The sequence below is a fragment of the Python bivittatus genome, unplaced genomic scaffold (genome assembly GCF_059951505.1).
Source record: "Python bivittatus isolate LINGU-HERP-01145 unplaced genomic scaffold, Pbiv_v1 ctg000350_np1212, whole genome shotgun sequence".
In the NCBI taxonomy this organism is placed as follows: Eukaryota; Metazoa; Chordata; class Lepidosauria; order Squamata; family Pythonidae; genus Python; species Python bivittatus.
In genome coordinates, this window is record NW_028277074.1 from 22,610,940 (window position 1) to 22,636,504 (window position 25,565).

General features: G+C 39.1%; 1 protein-coding gene across 1 annotated transcript; it reads right to left on the reverse strand.

Annotated features, from left to right (window-relative positions):
- Positions 1–1,779: 1,779 nt before the first annotated feature.
- LOC103063522 (uncharacterized) lies at positions 1,780–14,237 on the reverse strand. The gene is made up of 6 exons (XM_025170917.2): positions 14,164–14,237; positions 12,942–13,054; positions 10,146–10,298; positions 8,718–8,873; positions 7,987–8,133; positions 1,780–6,045 (listed from the first exon to the last, which is right to left on the reverse strand). The coding sequence occupies exons 2-6, from the start codon at positions 13,021–13,023 to the stop codon at positions 5,873–5,875; spliced, it is 711 nt and encodes a 236-aa protein (XP_025026685.2). The 5' UTR covers positions 13,024–13,054; positions 14,164–14,237; the 3' UTR covers positions 1,780–5,872.
- Between the last annotated feature and the right edge of the window lie 11,328 nt (positions 14,238–25,565).

The window sequence follows — 25,565 nt, forward strand, 5'->3', positions numbered from 1 at the left end:
CATGACATTTGATTAATGGGGCATTTTAGGATGTTTAAAACTATCCATCTTCTTCATGAATGTTGGTGGCTGCATGTCAAGATTTACTTTTTTCTAATTTCATTCATCACAGAAGCCCCTTGACCCTTCTAGGAGCTTCAGGCAGCTTATTACTTAGCTAGCCTATGTCAAAACCTACTCTAAACATTCTGCTGACCACCATCATCAGGAAGGCCACCCAATCACTGTTGATCACATTTGGATTTATACCAGATTTCTCCCTTTTATATGACCATCTAAGAACTGAAAGTCAAGATTTTTTGGACCATTCCTATGATAGCAAAATATGCTATGTACGGGCCTCCTGTTGAGTGCCTGATGGATGTGGTATATTCAGCTCACTTCCTTTACCATTTCTATTTGCAGAATCCTCACAAACCTAAGCTGCTTAAGTGGTTGCACAATAAAACTTCTGCAGACGGGAACTAACACTGAGAAAGAGGGGAACTTGGTAGGTGGGGGATAGGCTGCAGGTTGGGTGATTGAAGAGAGAAGTGCAGAGAAAACTTCCTCCTTGACTCTTGTATCCCAGACTGGAAGAGACTGCTGCTCCAAAGATAGAGTTCTGAAATGGTGGCTGTCTTGCCAGTTCCAGCAAAAGATTAACAGACAAAAGCGGAGATTGAAGTGGGAGTGGAAAGCCCAATCATTCCTGTCCCTCTGTCTTTGAAGTAGGAGTTGCCAATCTCTGTGGAAATGGAGTGAGGAGGAGAAACACCTCCCTTTCTTTCCACTCTGTGTCAGGAAGAATGAGAGGTGGTTCCTGGTCCTTCCTTCTAGACACATGGGGGAATGGGGGCGAATGGATGGTGTGGGAGTTGAACCAAAGTTTCTCAAGGCAGAGAAATTGGTTATGTCAGTGACCAGCAGTCCCTTCATGGCTGGGAAGCACAAAGCAGGAGAAGAAAGAAGCATCAGAGAGGACTACATTGACATGAACATAGGCTAATGACAGAGGCTAATCAGCTAGTTAAAGTGGCTTCAACCTATAAGAATGTGGTTTTAATGTTATTTTTATTATTACCTGTAGTTCTTGGTTTAGTTTTCAGATTCACTTTTTGTACAATCATTTTACTAACCAAACACACATTACACACCAAGAAATTATCAACAACCAAAACCAGAAACCTCTACTTTTCTGTTTTTATTACACTTTATATAACATTTCCAAGTTAAGGTCTTCTTATTCCAGTGAGTTTGCAATGCACTCTCCACTCTCCTGTTTTCCATTCTTCATCTTATGTGATAAACTCTAGCCAGTCATTTCTAGCCAGTCTGAATAAGAGGACAGTGAAATAAATATCTATATATACACCTGTGCAGTTGCAAGAAACTAATGTAAATCAGACACTAGGGATACTGGTAACACGTTCTAATCCCAAAAGCTCATCCACACATATCGCTGTTAGGGATTATTTGTAGTATAATTTGAAAGTCACTGTTTGGGATCAATTTATTCTGATGTTCCATAAACTGATTTCCTCCACCACCACCACCACATGTTAAATTGCAGCTCCCAGAATTCCCATCCTGGGAGGTTAATTTATTCTGAGGGTACTGCTCATGTCTTGTTTACAACATCCTGAGCTCTCTATTATTCCAATTAATCTACCTAAAGTAACAGTTGAGGTACGGGGGGAAATTATTCTCTGACATCGTCCAGAAAAGTAGCTGTGTCAACTTGTTGGAGAAAAAAAGCAGATAGATTTATGAAATCTTTAAGATCAATTTAATTGCAGTAGAATACTATTTTGTAGATACAAAAAATTGTACTGCAAAAATATCTGATGCTATTAAAGTGTCAGAAGTCTTTTATAATTGGCAAGGGATCATAGTAAACTTCAAGATATATAAGAAGTTTTATTAGCACAACACAGTAATGTTCAATGTGTTTTGTATGATTTAATTGCATATTATTAATGTGATATATTTCTAATCACAGAAGCACCTTGCAAATGAAACTTTCAGTTACAAAAGGCTAATGTCTCATCTGTAGGCTACTACATGGATATTAGCATGAGAGGCAAATGTACAATACATTATAAACATAAATACATTGCTTTTTTATAATCATGATTGCCTTTAGCAGATGTAAAGAAGTGACATACTGAAACAAAATATGTAATTAACTGTCTACTATAAAGATGCATTAACATATGGAAACCAAAATTACTTCAGCACATGGGATAACATTGTGCTTGAATAGTTCTATCCATAGCATGCTCTTTGTGAAAGTTCCTTTCTGAAGCATCATTTTAACACTCTGAAAAAGTAAGAAAAGGAAAAAAAGTCAAGGACTCTCAGCTTTTCTCTTTTACTCCCATTTCTACCAACCCAAAAAGTAACAGCAAATATTTTCCTAGGACCATAATTGCAAGTTTTTGTCTCTGAATTATTTATCACGCTAATTTCCTTCTTTGCACTTTGATGCTGGTTTCTGCCACAGTGAGTTATAGCACCCAGTATTAACAATAATCAGGGGTATCATGACAACTTTGTGCAAATGACACAATATTATGTAATTTGTGTCAATTGTATAGACTGACACATATTGCAGAGTTTATGTCATTTGCATAATGATATCATGACACTGCATGATGTTACTTGCCTCCCTCTGTGGATGCCTATGAAATGAGTTAAGATTGTGCTGAACAGTTCTGAGTACAAAAGTTTCTAAAATACAGATGATTCAAAAGAGGTCAAAACAGTAGAAGTGAAAAATGCAGTGGCTATCTAACCTTGATGCCAGTTTGTAACCAGATCTCACTCTGTACTGATGGCCAGGGAGATCACTTTCTTTGAATATCTTCAGTTTCCTTTGTTTTGATGACAGGCAGGCACTGGCCAATCAACCAGACATCATGGTAGTAGAAAAGGACCAGAAGACAGTGGTGGTGATAGATGTAGTGGTGCCAGGTGACAGCAACACCAGGAAGAAGGAGTATGAGAAACTGGCGAAGTACCAGGGCCTGAAGGAGGAACTAGAGAGGATGTAGAAAGTAAAGGCCAAAGTGGTCCCAGTGGTGGAAGGAGCACTCAGGGCTGTGACTCCTAAGCTGAGAGAGTGGATCCAATAGATCCCAGGAGCAACATCAGAGCTTTCTGTCCAGAAGAGTGCAGTGCTAGGAACTGCTAAGATACTGTGTAGAACCCTCAACCTCCCAAGCTTCTGGTAGAAGACCTGAGATTGACACATACCACCATAGGGGTGAGAGGGGATCATCATCATCATCATCATCATCATCATCATCATCATCATCTTTTTCAAGTACAATTCTTTTAATTTATTACAAAATACTTCAGATTCTGCTTTTCAGGGAGGCAAACCTCAATAAGGGAAAATATCACCTCTTGGAGCTCAGTGACTTGCCTTTTTGCCAGTCTTCTCTTCATAGTTTTTGTATGGTATACAACCTATTTCTTCCAGAGTAGCTTTGGACATTCAGAAAGAAGTGTGTATGTGTATCATGTGTACCTCATACTTACATTTTAAATTCTTTGAGTTTCATTTTAAAGAAATAGCATAATTAAGATGTGTTACACACAGAAGAGACACTAATGTAGATCCTATCTTGGTTACTGCAATAATAGAAATAGCCAAGCTACATGTTGAGACAATTCTGTGAGGTATTTTGTATTTGTATTTAATAAAGGCCTAAGAAAAGCCTTTATTAAACACAACCTATGCAGTGCCCATAAATAGATTTTGCTGATTTTTTTCCATCCAGGATATGGAGGTGTTAGCTAGCAGCTGAAATGGACTTAGACAACAACTGATTATTGAAGCTGGGTTCTTAGTTTTAGTAAAACCCAATATGGATTGGTAAATGAATCTGAGTTGGATTAGTTTGTAGCAAGTAGGAAGTCTGCCAAAAAAAATTGTTTGGACACTACTTGAAGTAACATGCCGAAGAGGATGAGGTACCATGGAAACTTGCTACTCATCACAGAAACCTCTCAATGGAACTGAAGATGATGGAAGATAAGGCTTATCAGCTAGAAGAAGACAATGAACTACCAGTCTGATTGATGGAGGGATGCCATTCAGTATAATGTAAATCCTTTCTTAACTCTAGATAGAAATAATTCTACTATTCAGAAACATAGAGGGGTCAGATCCCTCAAATCCATCACATGGTTACCATCTTAGCTATAGGAAAAATACAGAATTGCACCAATGATCTGGGTCTAATCAATGCCAATATCCTATTTTATTTGGATATTGCCACACTCCCCAAGTAATGTTAGGGAGAAGTGGTGCCTGTTAATTCCAAATGTCCTGTAAATTAAAAAATACTTTGCTCATGTGTAAAAAGCACATCTGCCATTAAGCACTTGTATAAAAGTGTGCATTGGGCCTCCTGGTTCTTTCAGAACAGCAGGAGCTGGTGCAGCAGCCACCCTAATGGGAGTGGTAAGCTTTTGGAGCAGCACTTTCTTCTTGTTGCTCACAGCTGATCCACTTTCTTTGTCACCACCCAGCTCTAAAGAATTGAATTAAATTAGGAGCAAAGTACAGAGGCAAAGGCTGGAATATGGAAGCAGTGAGGATATAACACAACAAAGCCAAAGAGATTTTAAAAACCCTCTTTCCCCTTCCCTAAGAAACAGGATTCAGATCTGACTTCTACCATTCAATAGGCAATGACTGAAATGTCTAGCTTACAAAAATCATAATATTATGATCTGGTGATATTAATGTGTGGACCAGAGTACGATGGCTATCCTTTGCTTCTTTCTGGTTTTGGCAATGTAGAAGTCTGAAGAATCAGACTGAATCTAGTGAGTTAGAAACTTGACAAACCTCACTGAGTTTAAACGTGACGTTCAAAGCAATAGAAACTGTTTATAAACAGACTAGATGAGAATAGGATTTGAGAAATAGGCAGTATACTTACACTATGTGTAAACATACATATCATACTAGCAAGAAGCCAAGTACAAACTTCACCTCATTGTTGGGCAATGTGGAAATTGATCTCTTGGGTATGCAGGTAGATTGAGTAACATCCCATTTTACATTTGTTTATTTAAAATGCTATCTCACTTTTGTTCTCAAATGCACTCACAAACAAAAATTTTTGGAAATGTTATTTTTAAAAGAGTTAATTTAAAGCTAAGATGAAAGAGAACACACACACACACACACACACACTGTATATACTTAAAACACCAATCCATATGTCAGAACCAATTAAAATTCAACTAAATAAAAGCAACAAAAGCCATGGAAAAGGCAGGTTTCTTTAAGTCTGGATGCTGAAAGAATTGGGAAATGACAAACCTCAGATGGTATAAAGTTCCCAGGAAGATTTGCTTTTGTGTGGATACTAGTCTGGCTTCAGAGGGAAGAGGAAGAAAGCCAGTTTAGCTAATCTTAAAAGCTAAGCATATTCTTTCAGGAATGGGTGACCTTTAAAATACTTAGAATTCAAGCTAATTACAAGTAGTCTCATTTAGTGACCACAATAGGGATCTGTGCATTGAGTACAAACTTTAATGTACTTTTAATTTTTTAATCTTGAATATTTAGTCAAGACAAAGCTGTACTACATTTAATGAAATGTCTGTTATTTATAATTTGGGATTGTGCAAAAATATGATCTGAATGTTCTGTTGATTTAACACTGATAATTCTAGTATTGATGCTATAGTTCTTCCTTCTGAAAAAGTGAGAAATGAATAAGAATTCCCTCAAAGTATTCAACACTAAACGTTTACTACAATAATGCAAATCATATGAGCAAATCTTCATACTGTGCTGATATGTCTATTGGTCTTCATTTTGCAAGCATCTTCTTCAAACAAACCACACTTCTTCCAGTTTTGTTCTTCAGAGAGAATAATTTCCTTGCTTTTCATAAGGTTTGAAACACCAGGGGACTGTTCTGGCATACTGGTGATGTTCATAGCAGCATCCTTTCTCCATGCATTCATCAGCAGAGATGCCAGGAGTCCCACACTGCACTCTTCTTTTGGGTGTCATTCCACATATCCTGGCAGATACTTAAAACAAAATTACAATAAAGAAGCTTAGTCTTGATTTCTTTGAATATTTTCTCTTGGTGATAAAGCTGCATCATTGTACTACTTTCAGTGATGCTCAGACTTCTGTTATACCATTGTGAGCATTCTCAGAAGGAATAGCATGTATTTTAAAAATTATTTTTATGTGTTTTTATCCTGCCTTTATTATTTTTATAAATAATTCAAGGCAGCAAACATACCTAATACTCCTTCCTCCTCCTATTTTCCCCACAACAACAACCCAGTGAAGTGAAATTTTGGTTGATATAGCCACATGTATAAAAACTCCTTATTATAGAGTAAAAAGAAGAAACTCGTGCAGAAAGGAACCTTTCATATCAGACAGAAGAGTAAACTAGAATCTTTTTTCTAGACGCTATTTTTTTCTATGTTTATTCAAATATCTGCCCACATTTTGATATGGCATGATTAAGGAAGAGGCTGAAAATGGATGAAGAAACAAATCTCCCCCTGCCCCCCTTTTCTGTCTTCTGTATCTTCAGGCTTTCCAAATTTTGAAGAGAAAAGGTTAAAGAGGTTTTCTATTTGTTTTCAGCATTGTGATGATTTACATAGCACAAAATGATATCACAGTGCTGGAATGATAGCAAAGACACCCTAAAGAGGAGGCATTATGAGGGAAAATGCTGATGTTAATATACATATAAGTAAATGCTGAGCAGGGGATGTGGTGGCGCAGCAGCTTAATGACGCTGAAAGTTGCCAGCCAGAAATGGTCGACACTTCAGCGGTTCGAGTCCAGCCTTCGCGTTAACAGGGTGAGCTCCTGTTTCCTCCCCAGTTCCTGTCAACCCAACAGTTCGAAAACTCACGTGAGTAGATAAATGGGGACTCTCACTCCGGTGGGAGGAAAAATGCTGGCGGTGCCTTGCAAAAGGACTCAGGAGCAGTTGCTGGTAAGCGCGAAACTGCGCGCGCCCAAAAAGGGCGCGAAGCAACGGAAACTCTGCCTCCTGAGCTCACCAGCTGGGCTCTGCCCTAGGAAGGAGGCTCTGGCAAACCACTTCCGAAACAATTGCCTTGAAAACTGCAAGGACTCGTCCAAGCAATCACTGCAGGGTCAGCAATGATTGAGCGCAGATAAAAATAATAAAAAAATAAGTAAATGCTGATACAGAAATGATTATAACAATGGATGTAGAAAAACAGTACAATTCATCTTAGTGGAAAGGTCTCCCATCCAAATGCTAAGCTTCGGGCCCTTGCTGTCATGCACAGAGCAATCCCTCACTTCCTTATGAATTAATTTATATATTTCTTTACAATATTTCTATGCTCCCTTTAAGACAGACGTCTGCTGTGATAGCTTTCAGGGATAAAAGCATTCTACTATAAAGCCATATTATAATAAAAAGTAAGCAATGCTGATAAAAAGATAAACCCTGACAATTAAAAGTATTACACCTGTCAGGGCTGTATGGCAAGCCACCACCACAGTAATTCTCCCTCACGGAACTCCCCACTCTCCCAGGAAAGTCAAGGACTCAGCTTGATTAGATGAGATGTTTTATTGCAGATATAACCCTAGTTACCACAAAAAAGATCAGCTCTACAGAGCCTAAAAAACTAGCTCTCTCTCTCGCTCTCTCTCTCTCTCTCTCTCTCTCTCTGTGTGTGTGTGTGTGGTGTGTGTGTCCCGAACTATAAACTCTGAGTTTCTATCACTCCTTGGTTGGAGCAGACTGCTTGCAGTCCATTTATCACACTGACCTGTTGACAGCAGCTGGCTTTTGTTTACAAAATGGGTCCTCTCTGGTCCCAGGCAGTTTGTTCCCCACCTTGCCAACTCCATCCCTCACACCTTCTAGTCACTCCTAAGCTATTTTCACCTTAGATTTACTTTCTCCCTTTCAGTTTCAGATAAGCTTTGCTCCCATGAACAAATCATTGGATAATTACCTGTGTCCGACAGAGGGTGAAAACACCACCGGGTACTAACAACATATGAACTGAAGCAACATCCCTTTGCTTGACATTCCTCTGCAGTGATGCCTGGGTAACCACACTCCAGCCTTGCACTCCTATCCATTACACAGTGTCGAGAAGCTATTCAGAAAAATGAGTCACATTACATTAAATCATCCTTCTTTTTATTTTTCATTTTTTAAAATCAGGGATAAGTGTAGAGTGCATGACCTTTAAAAACAAGTTATGGATAAATGCTTAGTAAGAAAACTTAATCCTAAAAAATTCAAGTTCAAGCATTTGGGTAACAGAAGTCCCCTTCTGGATGGATTGTAAATTCTGGTTTCTGTCCAGTCAAGAAAGAAAACCAAAGAGATGATTGCTTTGGCTTTCATGAAGAAGGTTTTGAACATGTGCAATTTCTTTGGGGGTGTCAGCATACTTTTATCAGAAATTAAAGTAGCAAACTTGTGCACTGGCTTTGTATCTTTTTTCTTTCATTTTTATTACGTTAGCATAAATCTTGATACATTATTGCATTTCAATACAATTATATTTATATAATATACTTAAATTCTTAACATTCTATTATTTAGACAACTTAGAGTATTGGATATAAAGAAGAGGTGGGGAAAGTGGATATTAAAGAAGGGGGGGGGAAGTGGATGTACATTTTATTGCTTTTTTGTTTCTTTAGCTCTTAAAAGACTCAGAAAATTACCTACCATCATTTACTGGAGGATAGAAACATGTTGGTGCACCAGATGCCCTTAGATCAAAGCAGCAACCAATTCGTTTGCACCTTTTGCGTGAGATCCCTTGAAAGCCACAGTCCTTTCTTTCTTGTGGTGGAATCATTTTCCTTGCATAGTTTAGTGAAACTGTTATTGTAAATAATATGCAGGTCACTGTATCTTCCAGATAATAAACTTAACAATGGTTTAAAAAATAAAGTTGCATTCTGCCTGAGCTAATGGTTACTACTAATGGCTTAAATTTGACTAATATCTGATCCAAGATTTTAGGATTCTTCATTAGTAAGTCTGGCAGTGCGGCTCCACTATCATATCAGTTTAACAGCAGGAAAGCTGATCACACAGATTTTATTTAATTATTCATTTATTTTCTAGTGCTTATGTGCTGATCCAGTCCAATCCAAAAGGGCTTTGAGTGCCTTACATTTCTTCTTGGAGTAAGAATGAGGTTAAAATAATTCTAAACAAACAATATACACAAATTACAATTCCGAACAAAGGAACAATTTTAAAACAAACATACAAAAAACCATCGTGGTGAGCTCATTACTCATAGCAATTCCATCACACACACACACACACACACTTTAATGGTTTTGCTAAAACTTAACAGGGTGGGAACTAATCTGATTTTGCGAGGCATGCTTTTCAAAAGAAGCGGGGTTGTGATTAAGAAGGCTTAATGGCATGGCCCCTGAAGATGCCCCTGGGAGAAGAGTCCCATAGATATTCAGTCCTAAATCATGTAGAGCTTAGGACTGGCAACCAGCACCTTGAATTGCACCTGGAAGCAGTGTAGCTTTTGGAATAGAAAACCTCAATATTTCCATCACTACTTGAGCTAAAATCTTCCATGCTAACACTTTCTTATATGATGTTGGTCTAGGATGGAGATTTTCCATTAACTCAACTATATGCATTGGGAATATCTTTGACTGGGGCTCTTTAAAGCTTCAAAATACTTCTTTAATCAGTAAATAGATGGAACTAATATGTTTGCTATCCTATTGCACAATTCCCAGCTATCCTAGGAAGCAAGGTAGTGGTCAGGAGTGCTGGGAGCTGTAGATTAGCAACATCTAAAAGGCCACTTATTTCTGTTCTAAACACATATGAGGCTACTGTTGGTATAGGATGAAATAATCCTTTTAATCAACTAAAAAAAGGAAAGACCAGCTGCAATTTTATGAAGCTTAACTTACTAGGGGAAATATAATGTTTTCCTGGAATGTTAAGCAATTTTTCTTTTGCTTCTAATGTAGGGTGAATTTCTCCAAGAGCATTGTCTTTTCCTAACACACTTTGCAAAGAGGAAGCACTTCCACCAAGCATGTTTGAGAAACAGGATTAAAAAAGCAAGTGATGCAACTTCTCTTTCTGCTGTCCATCTGTCATTACCTCTTTCACCCGATGGTTTGAAGCACCACGGGACATCAGGCACTGATGCATCAAAGCAGCATCCATTTGCCGTGCACTGCTCTGCAGTAATGCCCACAAAAGAAGATTCACATCCCTCTCTTTCATGGACTTCCATTAGACATTGGCAGGCATCTGTTTGGAAGAAAGAAATTGGGCAGTTGCCTGCAATCTTTTCTTATCTGAGCATACATTTTTCTCTAACTCAGTAGTCATATTTCTGACTAGATATAGGTAGAATTGCTCCTTTTTTGATATCACTTATTTCATTTTTTTTTTGAATGGAAGATGCAAGATTCGCTATACTGAACATAATAACTAATTATTCAGAGATACTAATTACTTTACTAATTTTTATCTATATGCTCTTAAAACTCTCATTGTGTTTATCTGTTTGTCTGTGTACCCTCAAGTTAGCTCAACAATTAGACTGCAACAATTTTTGAATCAAGGTACCTAAAATCCGCTAAGAATGTGTAAAAAAATCCAGGACCCATTACTTCTGTGGAATTGAAATTTCCATGATGTTTAGACCAGTTTTATTCACAAAGTTGTGGCCATTGCAGAGTCCCAGCAGTCATGTGATTGTGATTTCCAATGCTCCCTGCCAGCTTCCCATAAGCAGAATTAATGGGGAAGCTGGCAGGAAGTCAGAAGTCACTCCTGCTTCCACTGCTTTTTTTGCCCACCTGTGATCATTCTGTTTATCTGTTTAGGTAAGTAAGTGTAGACTTATTATTTATGATATATACTCTTCATAGATGATCATGGGACCATCCAGCACTTGGGTAAAAAAAATATGGTCAGCCTAAAATTTAATGTTCATTCTGGTCACATCACACAGCACTACCTTTCTGTCAAAGGATGACCCAACAGGTCACAGGGTTGTCTAGTTAACGATACATTTGGAACAAACTTCTCTGAAAATTAGCCAAATATAATAGGTGGATAGTAGAATTTTAGTTATGAGTTGTGTTCTAACCTTCCCATGATTATTAATACCACATACTTCTCTGTATGGTTTTACACTTTCTTAACATATGTAGAAGGCTGATCTAAATATTCTCTTTCATATATTAACTACTGGTACTTTAAGTGAGAATACAAATAATAAATCCAACCTATTAAATACACACACACAAACACACACACACACACACACAACTGTTTAATGTACTAAGAAGAAATCTTATAGCCAACATATAAATTTCAGTATATGTTGGCAGTATCCCTACATAGATATATAGTATCTGAAGACCTGAATCCCTCTGTTAATTCCCTTAAATTTTTAACAGAATGTATTGAAAGACCCTAAATCAATTTATTCTATTTTTTATTTTTATGTATAGAAAGTTTTATGTAAAAACTTTCTCAACGGTCATAAAGCAGAGATAATCAAAAGCAGTTTATAATAAAAGCAATGTGCAACAGAAACAATTAAACATATATGATTCTTTAAAAACATTTAAAAATCTATAAATTAAAATCTAGATTCAGGATTCTCCAAAACATTTTTCTTGTTGTAGGAACTACATAGGGATTAGTTGTTTGTGGCCTGGAATTCTGATGGTCTATTTTCTGGGATAGGACATCCTAGATCTTCTCAGCATGCCAAACTGCAATATTCCCTCATTAAGAAAATGTGATGACACCAAAAGGATGCACCCAATGAAGTAATCACACAAAAGCTGTGACTTACATAGTTGCATTAGGTGTCCAGACATGAGTACATAATCACAACACTTGGGCAATTACATCATTACACATGTTGCCATTTGCCACCTCTCCTCCCCAACACCTTTGCTTGTAGTTGCCCAAGGTATCACTGGGACATGGTCTTGAAGCCTACTTGCATGGCTACTTCAGCCCAGAACACAAAAGCTTTTTGGTTCAGTTACTTTTGGAAAGGGTTACAAGATGTCCAGCAAAAGGAAGACATGTCCTCCTTTTGGTCCTCATGTCCAGCAGGCATAGCTTTAAAATAAAATATTGTCTGAATTTTTGAGTATTTATAAGCTTTGTCTTCTTGAGCAGCTTTTCTTCACAGTGCAGTGTTTCCTAATAAGTGCTAATTGCAAGTTAACGAGTATAGCTCTGTGGCCTTAACTAGTTGATTAGTACTCTCCAGACTGTGCTTTTGCCTGAAAATGACAAGACCTTAATCAATTACATGCTGAAGGCTTTTGCCTCCTAATCTGCTCTAGCACATTTCTGCCACTGAAAAACCAGTCTTTTCATATACATGTAAGCCTAAGTACTTTTTTTTTTAATTTGCAGTTTTTCACTGTAATTTTTACTGTGGACGCTAAGAATGTTAAACAGTTGTGTGTGTTCTCCTTTTCCTCCCAGGTGACCTCCTTTCCAATTGTCCGTGTCCTCCTTGCCTGTTCAGATATCTGGTAATGCACCCAGTATTCCAATACTTGTGGATGGTTCTCTGATACCTGCACAGATATAACAAGAGAGCCAAACATAGGCCCAAAAGAGGGAATATTGTCCTAGAGAAAAATCATATACATGTCTATTTAAAATATGTATTAATGAGCTCAATAGAGTTTAGGATTCCAACATTCTTAGTTGCAGCAAATATATATTTGGGCTATGAACTATATCACATACACATACATTCACACATATTCATATGAACACGTTACAGTATAGCAAAGGAAAATGAGTTTCTTATCCATTTATGCTTGCTTGTTAACCCATTAATAGCTAATCCATGAGATTATCATTAACTTGCCTTGCTTAATTTATTAATAAACATTATATACTTACATGGTGGACGACTACCTTTTTGAGGGCAGACAGATCCTAAACACAAGGCAGTAGCCAGTACCAAGCAGATCTTATACTCCATTCCTTTATCCAGCCTGTGCTCTTTAATGTTCCTTAAATATACAAATATACATGATCATAACTTACAATAATAAGTTACTATAATATAAATATTCAATCAGCCTTTCTCCCTCAAAAATGTTGCAGCACAGCAAAGTTCCTCTTCTTAACATTAATTCTAAATATTCCCCTACAGTTGTGATTGTGTAACAATACTCAACTGTCAAAACCATGAAAGAGTTCAGTACTTAAATAGTGTAAGCATTTTTATCACATTGCAAAATAACTTTCATTAGATTCATAGCAATAACAGGAAAACTTTTTGTGGCCAAGAGTTTCACTTCTCCCACCAGTATTTCTTGCCCTTTGCCTGCCACAGAGAATGTTGTGGTGACAATTTTTGTCCCAGGAAACTTCTGGGTTTGTTGAACCTGGCTTACAACACCCAATTAACATGCCAGATGGAAATCTCGTTTAATAGCTTTATTCTGCAGAAGAAAGGGCACTTGGAAAAGTTTTCTAGATCAAGCACACAAACTTACAAATGCTTTTAGAACAAAGAAGCACATAATCATTGGCAAACAGTAATTATTCAGACCTTTGGGTGGGCAAAACACTCCCTAAAGGTGGGCATTTTTCTGCTGCTGGAGAGAAATATGATTCCATTTTTAATCTATCTATTCCCATTGTGTGCGCAGGTTCCTCCCTCCCTCCTTACTGCACCTGGCTGACAAGACAAGCAGCCTTTAACAGGAAGGGAGATGAACAACACTGGTGCCTCATCTACCTCAACCCTTTTCCTCACAACAAGTGAAGATCAATCTGAGACCAAACATGGTGTTTTCACTGCCTTCTTCAAATTAACCCTAAAATCACCACTCCATCATTTCCCCCCTTTGAAACCTTTAATGGGCGTTAAACGAATCATAAGCTTCACATCTATTGAAGTAACTGTGAAGTGGTTTGCTGAGATAAACAGTAGATGCAACAACAGATACAGAACAAAATCAACATGAAGAAAACCACAAACATTAACACTGTTGTTAACCAACCCATGTCCTGCCCCTATGTTCACCACTTTCCCAAGCTACAGAACAGCACATATATAAATGATAAAGTATAATAACAGAAACTCATGCAGAGCTTCTCTGGACCATTTTACCCAGACACAGGCAACAGTAGTATATTGTTGCTCAGCTAGTACAATCGCTGTTTCTGGTGTATCTCCTAGCAAAGTAGCTTATATTAATGGCCTAGCTCTCATCAACCTCATTATCTCTGCTCTTTAAACAAATATTTGAGGTCATTCTCTGCCTGTGAAGATCAGTGATTTGGGTAGTCAGCAAAACCTGGGATGGACCCTTCCAGGTTGGATCAAGAGTCTTGCGATGGAACTTTTAAGCAGCACAAAATCTCCCAACTGGAATGGATGGACCTCGGTCACTCAGAGGAACAGTGGCCCCTACCTCCTCCTTCCAGAGCTCTCTCTGCTGCTTCTGTAAGGATAAAAACTGTTTGGTAGTTAGTTTATCCCCCCTAACCATGGATGCACTGAGATGGCAGGGAGGCCCCCTTTGTGAGTCCTTGCCCTAGAAGAAGCTCCTGGAAGTTTCCACATAGGCTCCAGGAGCAAGCCAGTCTACAATAGCTTGGGTACCACAATGTCCTTTCACATGTAGTTGTGGAGTCAGAAGACAAAGAAGAGCATGTGGGGCAATCAGTCACCCATCAGGAACCATCCAGAAGGAACCGTTCCAAGAAGCATCAGAAAGACATTGCAAGTAGCAGTCCCAGCATCTGAAAGACACTGCTCATAAGCAATAGTAGAGGAAACTTGAAACATAAATGCAAAGACTGAAAGTCACAAGGTTGTTGAACAGCCTGTTTAGCAGCCTGATCAACAAAGTGATTGCCTTTAATAATAAAAGGAGAAATCCATCCAAAGGTGAAACAATCAGGCCTGTGTGAGCAACCTGGCAGCCTGAGGTGAAGAATCCCCTCAGCTTCCATAAGGCACCTGTAGCATGGCAAACACCAAAAGCAGACTTAAGAGTCTGAACAGTATAGTCCTTGGTGAATTAAGGCAGTAGGTTCAGCTGCTTGGGTCCCCAAGGAAGGTGGCAAGGGTTCCATCCAGCAGATTAAAAAAAATTGCAGCCCCTGTTAAACAGATTCCATCAACCACAAAGGAAGACTCATCTGAAGAGAGTTCAAAGTCAGGATTTTGTAGGGGCACATTAGTAAGATCTGAGTGAGGTTTCTCTACCAGGTTTATGGTCTGCAAACAGTTATGTTGGTAACTTCCTTCATCTGTAGTCTCAGGAGGCAGAGTTGCAGGATTCAAAGTTGTACACTGATTCACAGTCATGTTTGGAGTAGCAAGAAGCTCTGCTTCATAAGTGATTAAACACTGATGTGTAAAGGCTTGAGCTCAGCAACCCCGTGAGGAACAAAAAACAGTTAATGGAAAACCTATAAACAAGTCTTGTGATATTTGAACAGGAAGGACAATAGTAGCCAAAGCTCTCAGGCACTCCACTGCCCTACAAGCAGCAGGGTACAGCTGTACAGAATAGTGGGCTTTAGTAATCAGAGTAAAAAGAAAGAAAGTTTATCCAGCTTGCCAAACACTGGTATCCAAGGCTTACAGAAGCTCTGCATCAAGCAAACACCTCGTGGTGATTACAGCAGAGAACACAACTATCAGGAAGGAGGTGGTGCATTCCAGGAAGGGAAAGGAGACAGAAGACAACAGTCCGGAGGTGGAGCATGGGAGACATAAGTGGTTCAGGATAGCCACTTCCTAGAATCTCCCAGGGTATCTCCACTAGTTGCAGTGGTATAGATTTAGTCTGGCAAGATTCTGTCTATATAGTGTAAGCGAATAAAGGAACTGAACTCTACTGGACTGTTTCACCATTGTTCTTGGGCTGGGCCTGACATACCTGCAATCTTTTCCCTCAGTTTGTAATGTAACATAAGGCTCACCTCTACAAGTAGTCCTCATTTAACGACATTCGTTTAATGATGGTTCGAAGTTACATTGGCCTCAGAAAGGGTGCTTTACAGCCCATAAAGCACTTCTGGCCATCGTACAATGTCATGCCACCCCCCTCCCATGGTCACACGACTGCATTACAGGTGCTTGGCAACCAGCTCACATTTACAACTGGTTGCCAAGCACCCCGTGATCATGTGATCACCATTTGTAATCTTCTCCGCTGGCTTCCCCATTGGAAGCCAGCAGGGAAGGTTGCAAGCGGAGAGGACATGGCAGTATGTAGGAACGGAGCTCAAATCCTGAAGATCTGAGCTCCATTCTTCCAGCCCCACCAAGGATTTCCCCTCCATTTGTGGAGGGGAAAGAAAACCCCTTGGCGGTGTGAAGGAACGGAACTCAAATCTTCAGGATTTGAACTCTGTTCCTTCACACTGCTGAGAGGTTTCAGTGGTGTGAAGGAACTAGCTCAGATCCTGAAGATTTGAGCTCCATTCCTTCTCACTGCAATGAAGGAACAAAGCTCAAATCGTCAGGATTTGAGCTCTGTACCTACCCACCACTGAGAGGTTTCTCCTTCTCTCTCAGTGGTGGGTAGGAATGGAGTCAAATCCTGAGAGGTTCCAGCAGTGGGAAGGAACAAAGCTCAAATCCTGAAGATTTGAGATGCATTCCTCCAGCTCCAGAAAGGATTTCCCCTCCATCCAGGGAGGTGAGGACCCTTCGGCAGGCTTTAGGAATGTCTGAGAGCGAAAGGGCTGCCTGCTGGGAGGATTTCAGCTCTTCAGAGAGCTGAAATTGCCTGGCAGGCAGCCCTTTTGCTCTCAAAGAGTTGCCTGCTGGGAGGATTTCAGCTCCACGCTGAGCTGAAATCCTTCAGCAGACAGCTTTTTTGCTCTGTCTGCTTAATGACCTGGGAGATCACTTAATGACCACAACCAATAGTGCCCGGATTGCAGTTGTTGAGTGAAGCAGTCACATGGGTGTCTCACTTAATGACTACTTTGCTTAACAACCGAGATTCCAGCCCTAATTGTGGTCATTAGGTGAGGACTACCTGTATCAGAATGTTTAATAGACAAAATTGCAGCTACATTAACCAATTCTTTTCTTTCCATATACTCATCTGGTTAGCAAGAAACTGCTGTATTGGAGGAGGTGGTGGTGAAGAAGTGAAGTTCCCGTAGGTTCTTTTTTTTTAATGTGGCCTGAAAAGAACTATAGCCACTGGAAACAAAATTGTAATTCAACAAAAATAAATTTTTCAGTCTCAAAAAATGCAAGGATAAGGCAATCTGAGTCTTACATGGTTTGCATTCTGCACATGTAGAGACACTAAGTGAAATCTTGGTGCAAACTCAAAGGATTGAAGTTGATGTATGTGAAAGTATTGTAAAAATCCTGAAAAGGGAGGCGGAGGGTTTTCTGTGGCAGTATTGTACGGTTTTCCCCCTCTCTCCTCTTCCTCCTCCTTTTGACCTTCAATCAATGTAACAAGCAGAGGCAGGCTGAAAGGCGGGGGGGGGGGAGCGGGGAGGCTTTCAGCCTGGGTGAAGCTAAGGCGGATAGGAAAAACTCACACTTCAAACAACAAACAGACAATTAACAAAAATCTCTCAACTTTCTTCCAATATGCACAAAATGTACACAAGTCTCACACAGACCGGAATGAATGGTGGATGCGGGAATGGCCAGAACCCACATCCACTACAGAGGCATTCCGTTTTTTTAAAAGGACACTCACATAATTTCCAAACTTTCTATGTGCAACTCAAAACAGTTATCAACCTTACATGCACACACGAATCCACACAGACAAATGCCCACAAACAGAAAACACTGGTGCCTTAACACTGATAATATAACAAAAAACACCTCCCTGCTTGTTCTTGCATGCAGTCTACCACAGCCCTGTAGAGACACAGAAATCCTTCCTCCCTACCTCTCAGCTGGGAGAAAGAGATGGTTTGTGTGGAACGCAAGCTAAGCATTCAACAGGGAGACGGTAAACAAATACAAAATATTTTGTTCTGTTTGTGGGAAGGAAATCAAGCCCTCTTCCCCACCATACCATCTTCCCTTTCTGTTTCCCGCCGTACAGTTTTCCTCCCTCAAACAAGGCAAAAGGTTAAAATTTACAATTAGAATGGGCTTACCCAAAAGATTAAAATGTGGCAGGAAGAGTTAACATTCCTTGAATTTAGCCAAAACCCTAATCAAATAACAAAAGACCTTTTCCCCAAAGAGATTTGCATTCCAATCAAGCAGCATTAGACAAGCATATACCTCAGCTCATCACCAATCAAGCAGTGCTAGACAGGCAAATACCCCAGCTCAACAGAATGCCTGATTGCAGGAAACTGCAGCTCAGTGGGGTGCCTGACTTCACAGCACTCCCTCTCAGAACTCTGGCTAAGTGCAATGTCTACAAATTCCTAGAGGGTGGGCACTCTTTTGCGCGCTTTCGAGGAACAACAGCTAGACCTTCTCTATACGAAGGGCTTCCGAGGAATTCATAGGCACGGTTGCCCCGACAGCTGACTATTCTGTGTTGTGCTCTCAGAAATAAAACTTCATCTCTGTTTCAAGCAACTGCCTGCGCAGTTTTTATTCCCGGCTCAGAAATGAACTTGGTAAGATTTCTTTCCAATATATTACTTACATATTCTTAAATAAAACAAAGGGTGATTATTCTAATTGTAATGGCATGGTAGTAATTTGTCTGGGCACCAAATCTTCTATTAGCTTTGATGATTTCAATTACAGCTTTGCAATAATCACTCTGTTGTTTCTAGTTGGCTTATTACTCTACCTTGAGCAATATTTATATTTTAAAAAATTACAAATGTCAGTGGCAAATTAATTTGCAAAAAGAAAACTGATATAGTTTTAAGATCTTTTTCATTTTTAATACTAAGCTGCGCATGTGTTAAAGCTCTTTCAATGTTTGGTGTAAAATACATCATGATTTCATCAGAGCTCTGAGGTTCCAGGGGACAAAGGGTTAATTTTCACTATTCCCCATTGAGTGTCAGAGCCTGCTTTGTTTTAACTGCCAAAAGGCTGCTTCACAATCTCGCACACATTCAAAGCTGTCTGAGTCTTTTGCCTGGGTAGCCTCATGTGTGGGTTTGGCAATCACCACAAATCCTAGAATCAAGAGGCAGCAAAATCCAAATAGGTAAACAGCTATTTTGAGCTTTTTCCTGAGACACCTGGTATTCAACCTGTCCCAAGAAATTCAACAATGTGCACATTGTACATGCTTGGGCATTATCAGCACACAACAGTAAACCAACAGCCTCACACAAATGTTGGTGCCACTGAAAACTGCTCTCCTCTCCCACAAGAGAGGCGCTGAGTTAAATACAGACCAACCAGAAAAATAACCTCACCAAGACAAGAAAAAAAAGAAAAAGAAGATTTTACAAATTCTTCAGGCAGTTGTTTTCAGAGCTCCCACTTTATAGCATGGCCTGGCATTTTCACAATAAAACTTTAACCAGTCTTTCTCAGGGGATCCCCTCCTCCTAACTCTTTTTCATCCCATTTTCCCATTCCTTTTTTTCCCCCAAAAAATAACATTAACTGCAGTATGGTGTTATAATCTATGGATCCTTCAGCCAGCAACTTAAGTTTATCTTCCAGCTTATACCATAGCTAGACATTTTCACACAAATATATTAGCTGACTTTTAGTTAAGGGGTTGCCAACCACCCAGTACCTTGGAGTTGGATAACACACATCTCAAGTGGGTCATTACATTCTCTGCCCTGTCCCAACCCCATTTCTTTCATTTGCCACCTGTCTTTGCCCTTTCCCATGCTACCAGGTTCAGCTTAGGGTCACTCACACTCTTTTGCAACCTGTTAGGGGTTTCATTCAACTGAACCAATTTCCTGTACCAGAGTTCAGCCCCTCTGGACACCCCTCTTGGGCACCTATGGGCTCTATCCCAACCTCAGCACGCCCTTGGCATCTATGGGCTTTATCCCAACCTCGATACCCCATCAAGGCCTTTGGTGGACTTATTAACAAAAGTTTGACCCAGGCAAGGATACTCACCCCTCTGATGCAATCAATGGTACTGGGATGTCAGAAAGCCCTGCATCAAACTGTCAGTTGAAGTTTTTCCTTTCAGAGATTTCCAAGGTTGGTGTTGCACCTTTGAGTCCCAGAGGAATCCTCTCACCCGAGTCTCCTGGTTTTGGCCCCAGTTAACATCTCTGGTGCACACTGCTGTCCCCAAGCTCATCTGGTGAGAGGAGACCTCTGTAGAACCAGACAAGGTCATTAGTCTGTCCAAAATTGTTGTCCCAGGAAATTTCTGGGTTTGTTGAGCCTGGCATGTAATACCCAATTAACAGGTAAGGTGGAAATCTCCTTTAATAGCTTTATTCTGCAGAAGAAAGGGCACTTGGGAAAGCCTTCTAGATGAAGCATGCAAGCTTGCAAATCAGCATAGCTTTTTTCCACGAACAAAAAAGTACATGATCATTGGCAAACAATAATTATTTAGACCCTTGGGTGGACGGAACGCTCCCAAAGGTGGACACTTGAACTGTTGAGAAGCTAGAAATATCTGACTCGATTCTAGTGCCTGCAAGTATGGATGCTGGAATAATACAGGATTTCCTGAGTACTTGGGCTTGAAGGATTAATTTTGCATAACACCTCTTAGTCTGCAAGATCATATTTTAATGTCTGTGAAGTTACATCATGCATTAACAGATCCTGCAATGCTTTTTTTTAAAGGGCAAAGAACAAAGGGCTTGTTCATACATGATAGTTTAGGCATTGGGCTGCAGGCTATGCTTCCCAAATTATTTGTAAGCTGTTCAACTAGTTCAGCTTCAACTAGTCTAACATAGTTAGAACCTATGAACTGTTGCAGCAACACATAGGCGTTTATGGTGGGTGTTATCCATATTTGGATAGCCATAACCCCTGGCATTATGCTGACATCAGGGATCTGCCCAGGATATTCTGATATAGCCCTCAAATTCAGACAGATTTGCTTGGAAATCTTCATTTTCAGAATGCACTTTGAAGTGCTGCAGAAAACATTGTTTTCTGACAACCCTTGTTTTTAAGTCTTCCTGAAAGTAAATACAATATCATTGTAAATACAGCTGCATTGCACTTCTTCACATTTTTAGAAGAAACATTGAAAAGGGGAAGATACATTGCAAGATAGAATTGTCCTATTTTTCCTGCACAGCTGATTATGATACAACCTGCAAGAAAAACTATTCTGTATTTCAACAGTATGAATAGAATGAATTTTTCATCAGTGCTAATTCCCCTCTTTAATCAAATTCTTTGGTTGGTAATGATCACAGCAAACAGGGGTGAATTTCAACACTGCAATAATACGTGTGTGAAAAAATGTATAATATTCTGTGAAGCCTTTGAAATACAAAATGTCACACAAATCATATCTTTGGTAAACGACTCTACAAGTGAGGGATAGGTTTTTCAACTAGAGAGGAATTGGTTCTGCCCAATGCTGTTTCATGTGCTATGACTATATTCTGTTCTGACATAGCAATCGGTAGGGTCAGAGAGCATTTTCATATATGAAGTGAAAATCTGCCTTCAAATATTTCTTCTGCTACTTATAGATGTTGACAAATAGTGTCTAAAGGAAGGCGACAAAGATAGTACTGTCCTACAGAGAACAGTTAGTCAATATCAGCCTGGAAAATAATGATTAAAAGGAAGTATGTTAATCATCTAGTCATCTTCGGATATCTGAAGGGCTGTCATGTAAGCGCCAAAACAAAACTGTTCTCTTTTGCTCCAAGGGGTTAAATCCAAAGCAACAAGTTTTAAAAAGAAGACATTAATTCTGACTCAAAGTTAGATGGATTTGATGTCCAGGTTGTTCTGTAGTAGAGTATATTGTGTTGAGAAGCTGTAGATTCTACTTTGATAGAGGGTTTAAGGTAATAGTCATCTATCAAAGACCCTGCAGCAATAGATTTCCTTCATTACCCTGAAGGTTAGGCAAGATGATTTTTGAAGTAACAACCAATTCTGATTTGATTATGCTATCATTCTGGTATACTTATGTGGGAATTAAGCACAGAGAAAGTATAAAAGAGGAGGTTGTAATATGAATTAGCATCAGGCCACAATAGGTTTTATTATATTTTATATATTATTATTATATATATAATATATAAATATATATTATGTAAATATATAATATATAAATATAATATATAAATATATTATTATATTTAGAGTCGATTGAATCATATGTGAATATCCACATATTTTTCAGATATATTTTGTTTTAGAAAGATTTGGTTCAATCAGCTGGCCCTGGAAGAATTTATGGATTTTCTTCCCTCTGTATGTTCATGGAAAGCAGAGAAAAGTCCTCTAATCTTGTCCCTATCTGAACTTGCACCATCTCCAATTCCTCTTACAAATGTCTATTAGATGTACATATGTGGAGTTACTATACTCCAGGACAGAATCTGGGTACATTTTGGGGGGATAGAAGCACTACATGCATACACCTGTACATATGGAAAATTATCAGGTCCATCTAATGGATGTTCAGCAGAGAGACAGCATTTGATATTAATGGTGGGCACCGCTACTATAGGTGGCTTCATGAACCCCTTCAAGCACATTTGTTGAATGTGTGGAAGGGAAGAATGAGAGGTATACATATTCTATGGGTTCACATATGGAACTGCAAATGATGTACTGCATAGTTAAGGATTGGTTAGGCAGGAATTGTCACATTATTAAAGAAAGAAAAATAACCATTGGAAAGAATTTTAATTTCCTCAAATATATAATGTATATTAAATGCTCTTGACTGTAGTTTGAATTCTGCAGCCATGAAACAATTATTTTCATAAAACCAACTGGTAATTCAAAGTATTTTTTGAGAAGAACTGAGTCTCAGAGAGCACTACACAGGAACAGGGAGAGGAGGAGGAAGTGAAAGTACCTTTTTCAAATAGGAGAAAGCATGTTTATCTCAGAAGGCTTAGTTACACTTGCAGAAAGTTCTAAGGCAGCTTTCCCCAGCCTGTAAGGCCATTGTTGAGAATTCTGAGAGTTTGAACTCCACGCAGTTGGAAAAAGCCAGGGTTAAGTAGGACTGTTCTAAAGGTATAACTGCACTAATAGCCTGGCTCCTGCCAATAGGCCTCCTGAACATGAGACTGAAGTAGAGCAGGATCTACTGCATTAAAATCTGTTTGAATTGGTGGAAAAACAAACAAAGCAAACACAAAGATCCATGCAGGATTAAATAAGGGAAGCTTCTCCCACCCCCAAACACTTGAGGAGAAAGGTGAGATATACCCAGATAAAGAAATACTTTGCATCACTTAGGGCTGGACTTGTTCTCCATTAGGTGGCAGTGGCAGAATTTGCTGCTTTCCAGGGAGAAAAAGAGAGACGAGGAGTGAAGCGGAAGTTATCACATGCTTTGTTTTATTTTATTTTTCAGGGAGTGCAAATACTCTTGGGCACCAGAATTCAGAGAAGTAGTATCTATATCCATGTCAGCAATTCCCCTCAGGTCAGGGAAAGTGGATTTAAATGGCTTATTCAGCTGTATTTTTCTGCAGGACTTCATGAAGTACAGGATCATAATGAAATATATGGTCATGAGGAAAAGTTGGGTGAACAGTTCTTCATGCAGAGAAGTACTTTCTATCGTGGAATTACTTCCTGTTAAGAGTATCAGTTTGGTGGAAAACATTTTATGAGGCACACCCTAATAGAGAAAGAATAAAAACAAAAATGGATAATGGTGAATAGAATGAAAAACAAAAATAAAATCAATAATTTGAGTAGATTCATCATAGCACTTCTCACCACAAACTGTGAAAAAAATCCTGACTTTAAACAGACTGATGCAATTTGTAGTACCTTACATGTTACCCATGGAGTAAGAGTCTATCTCCAGTAATTCCCAACTTGTAATGTTACTGCAGTTTCCTCTTCTTCATTTACTGTTGCTTAAGGGGAAATTGACATAATAATAATGTTGCCTTGCACATTTGGTTTTTCTAAACAATAGAGGAATATGGTATTTTCCTCCACAAAATTTGTAAGGGCTTTGGGTGGGTGGGATATTAGATAGGATTATACAGTGAGGAAAATTTAACCTCTTCATCATCACTTTATCACGTTTCAAAACTGATGGTGGAGACGTTATTTTTTTTAAAAAAATACAGGATGAACTGATATTTTAGAAACTAAATAAATACATTAAATATATTTTTGAATAAAATTTTGAATGCACAAGATTCTATGTTCTTGAGGATAGCAATCTAAACATATCCTGAAAAAAAGAAGATGGGGAAAAAATCATAATATCTGAAGGAGCTCCAGGCTGCAGTTTCTATCTTCCCGGTACTAGAAACAAAAGGCCTATTTTAAAGAGTGGGGAGAGATAATATGACAGCACAATACAATTTTTTTACTAATTCTGTCTTTGTGAATCTGCATAAAAGCAGCAACTCTAATGGGGAAATATATAATAGGTAATAAACTTTAAAAATCAAGTTTCCTCCCTCCCTTTCATACTCTTCTTTGCCATTCCTGGCTAATGCTGGGCCTGCCATTAAGCAGACTAATTTAACTGGTTCAGATAGCAGGTGCTGTGACATACCTGTTGGAATATAAAATGGATTTATACATGGCCTTTACGAGACTGTCTCAAATGGAAAGGAAGGATGGCTGCTACCCTATCAGTGGCATCGAGTGGAAATTCACCTGCCTTCAGTTTGTAGAACAGGAAGTGTGATTCTTAGCTTCTAGCAGTCAAAAACCTTAGGACAGTGTTGCTCTGATGCTTCAGAGGGGTTGCTGTCTCTCGTTTGATAAAGGTAAAATTGCATCCTATTGCTTGCCAAAGAACATTTTCAGCGCCTGATTATTAACTGCTTACTTTGAAGTTACCTGGTTTTGTCTAGGGATCAGTTTGGTTCAGGCAGAGCTGTAAGCCTTCATCAGGCATTCCCTAATGAAGGGTTTGTGAGAATGAAAAGAGCCTGATGAGATTCCAGACTCCAGCAATGCTTTCAAGTTGGATGAGAATAATTTAAGCGTTTAAGGTTTATCATGGTCAGGCTTGACAGTGGAAGGATGACTTTCTCTGTGCATAGACAACACTGGACGGATACAACTCAGTGAACAGATCTCTGGAGCAATCACAGTGCTAAGTTTCATGTTTATACTGTTTGGCATTCTCCATGTCAAAAGGTCATGGCATAATACACAGAATCCTAGCATCTCAAGGAGACTCACAGAATATATAACTGATTGAGGTGCCAATCTAGCATGATGCTCAGATGATTCATACTGACACTCACGCTACGCATGGGCAAGCAATCACACTGAAACCGATAGGAACTTGTAGCCCAGAAGTGACTTAAAGGGGGAGATACAAACCATCTACTGGAGCAGGCTTGAAACACCAGGGGACATTCCTCACATCTGAATCGAAGCAGCATTCTCTAGCATTGCATTCAATTTCAGTGATGCCTGGATAGCCACAATTTTCTCTTGCTTTTGGTGGAACATTG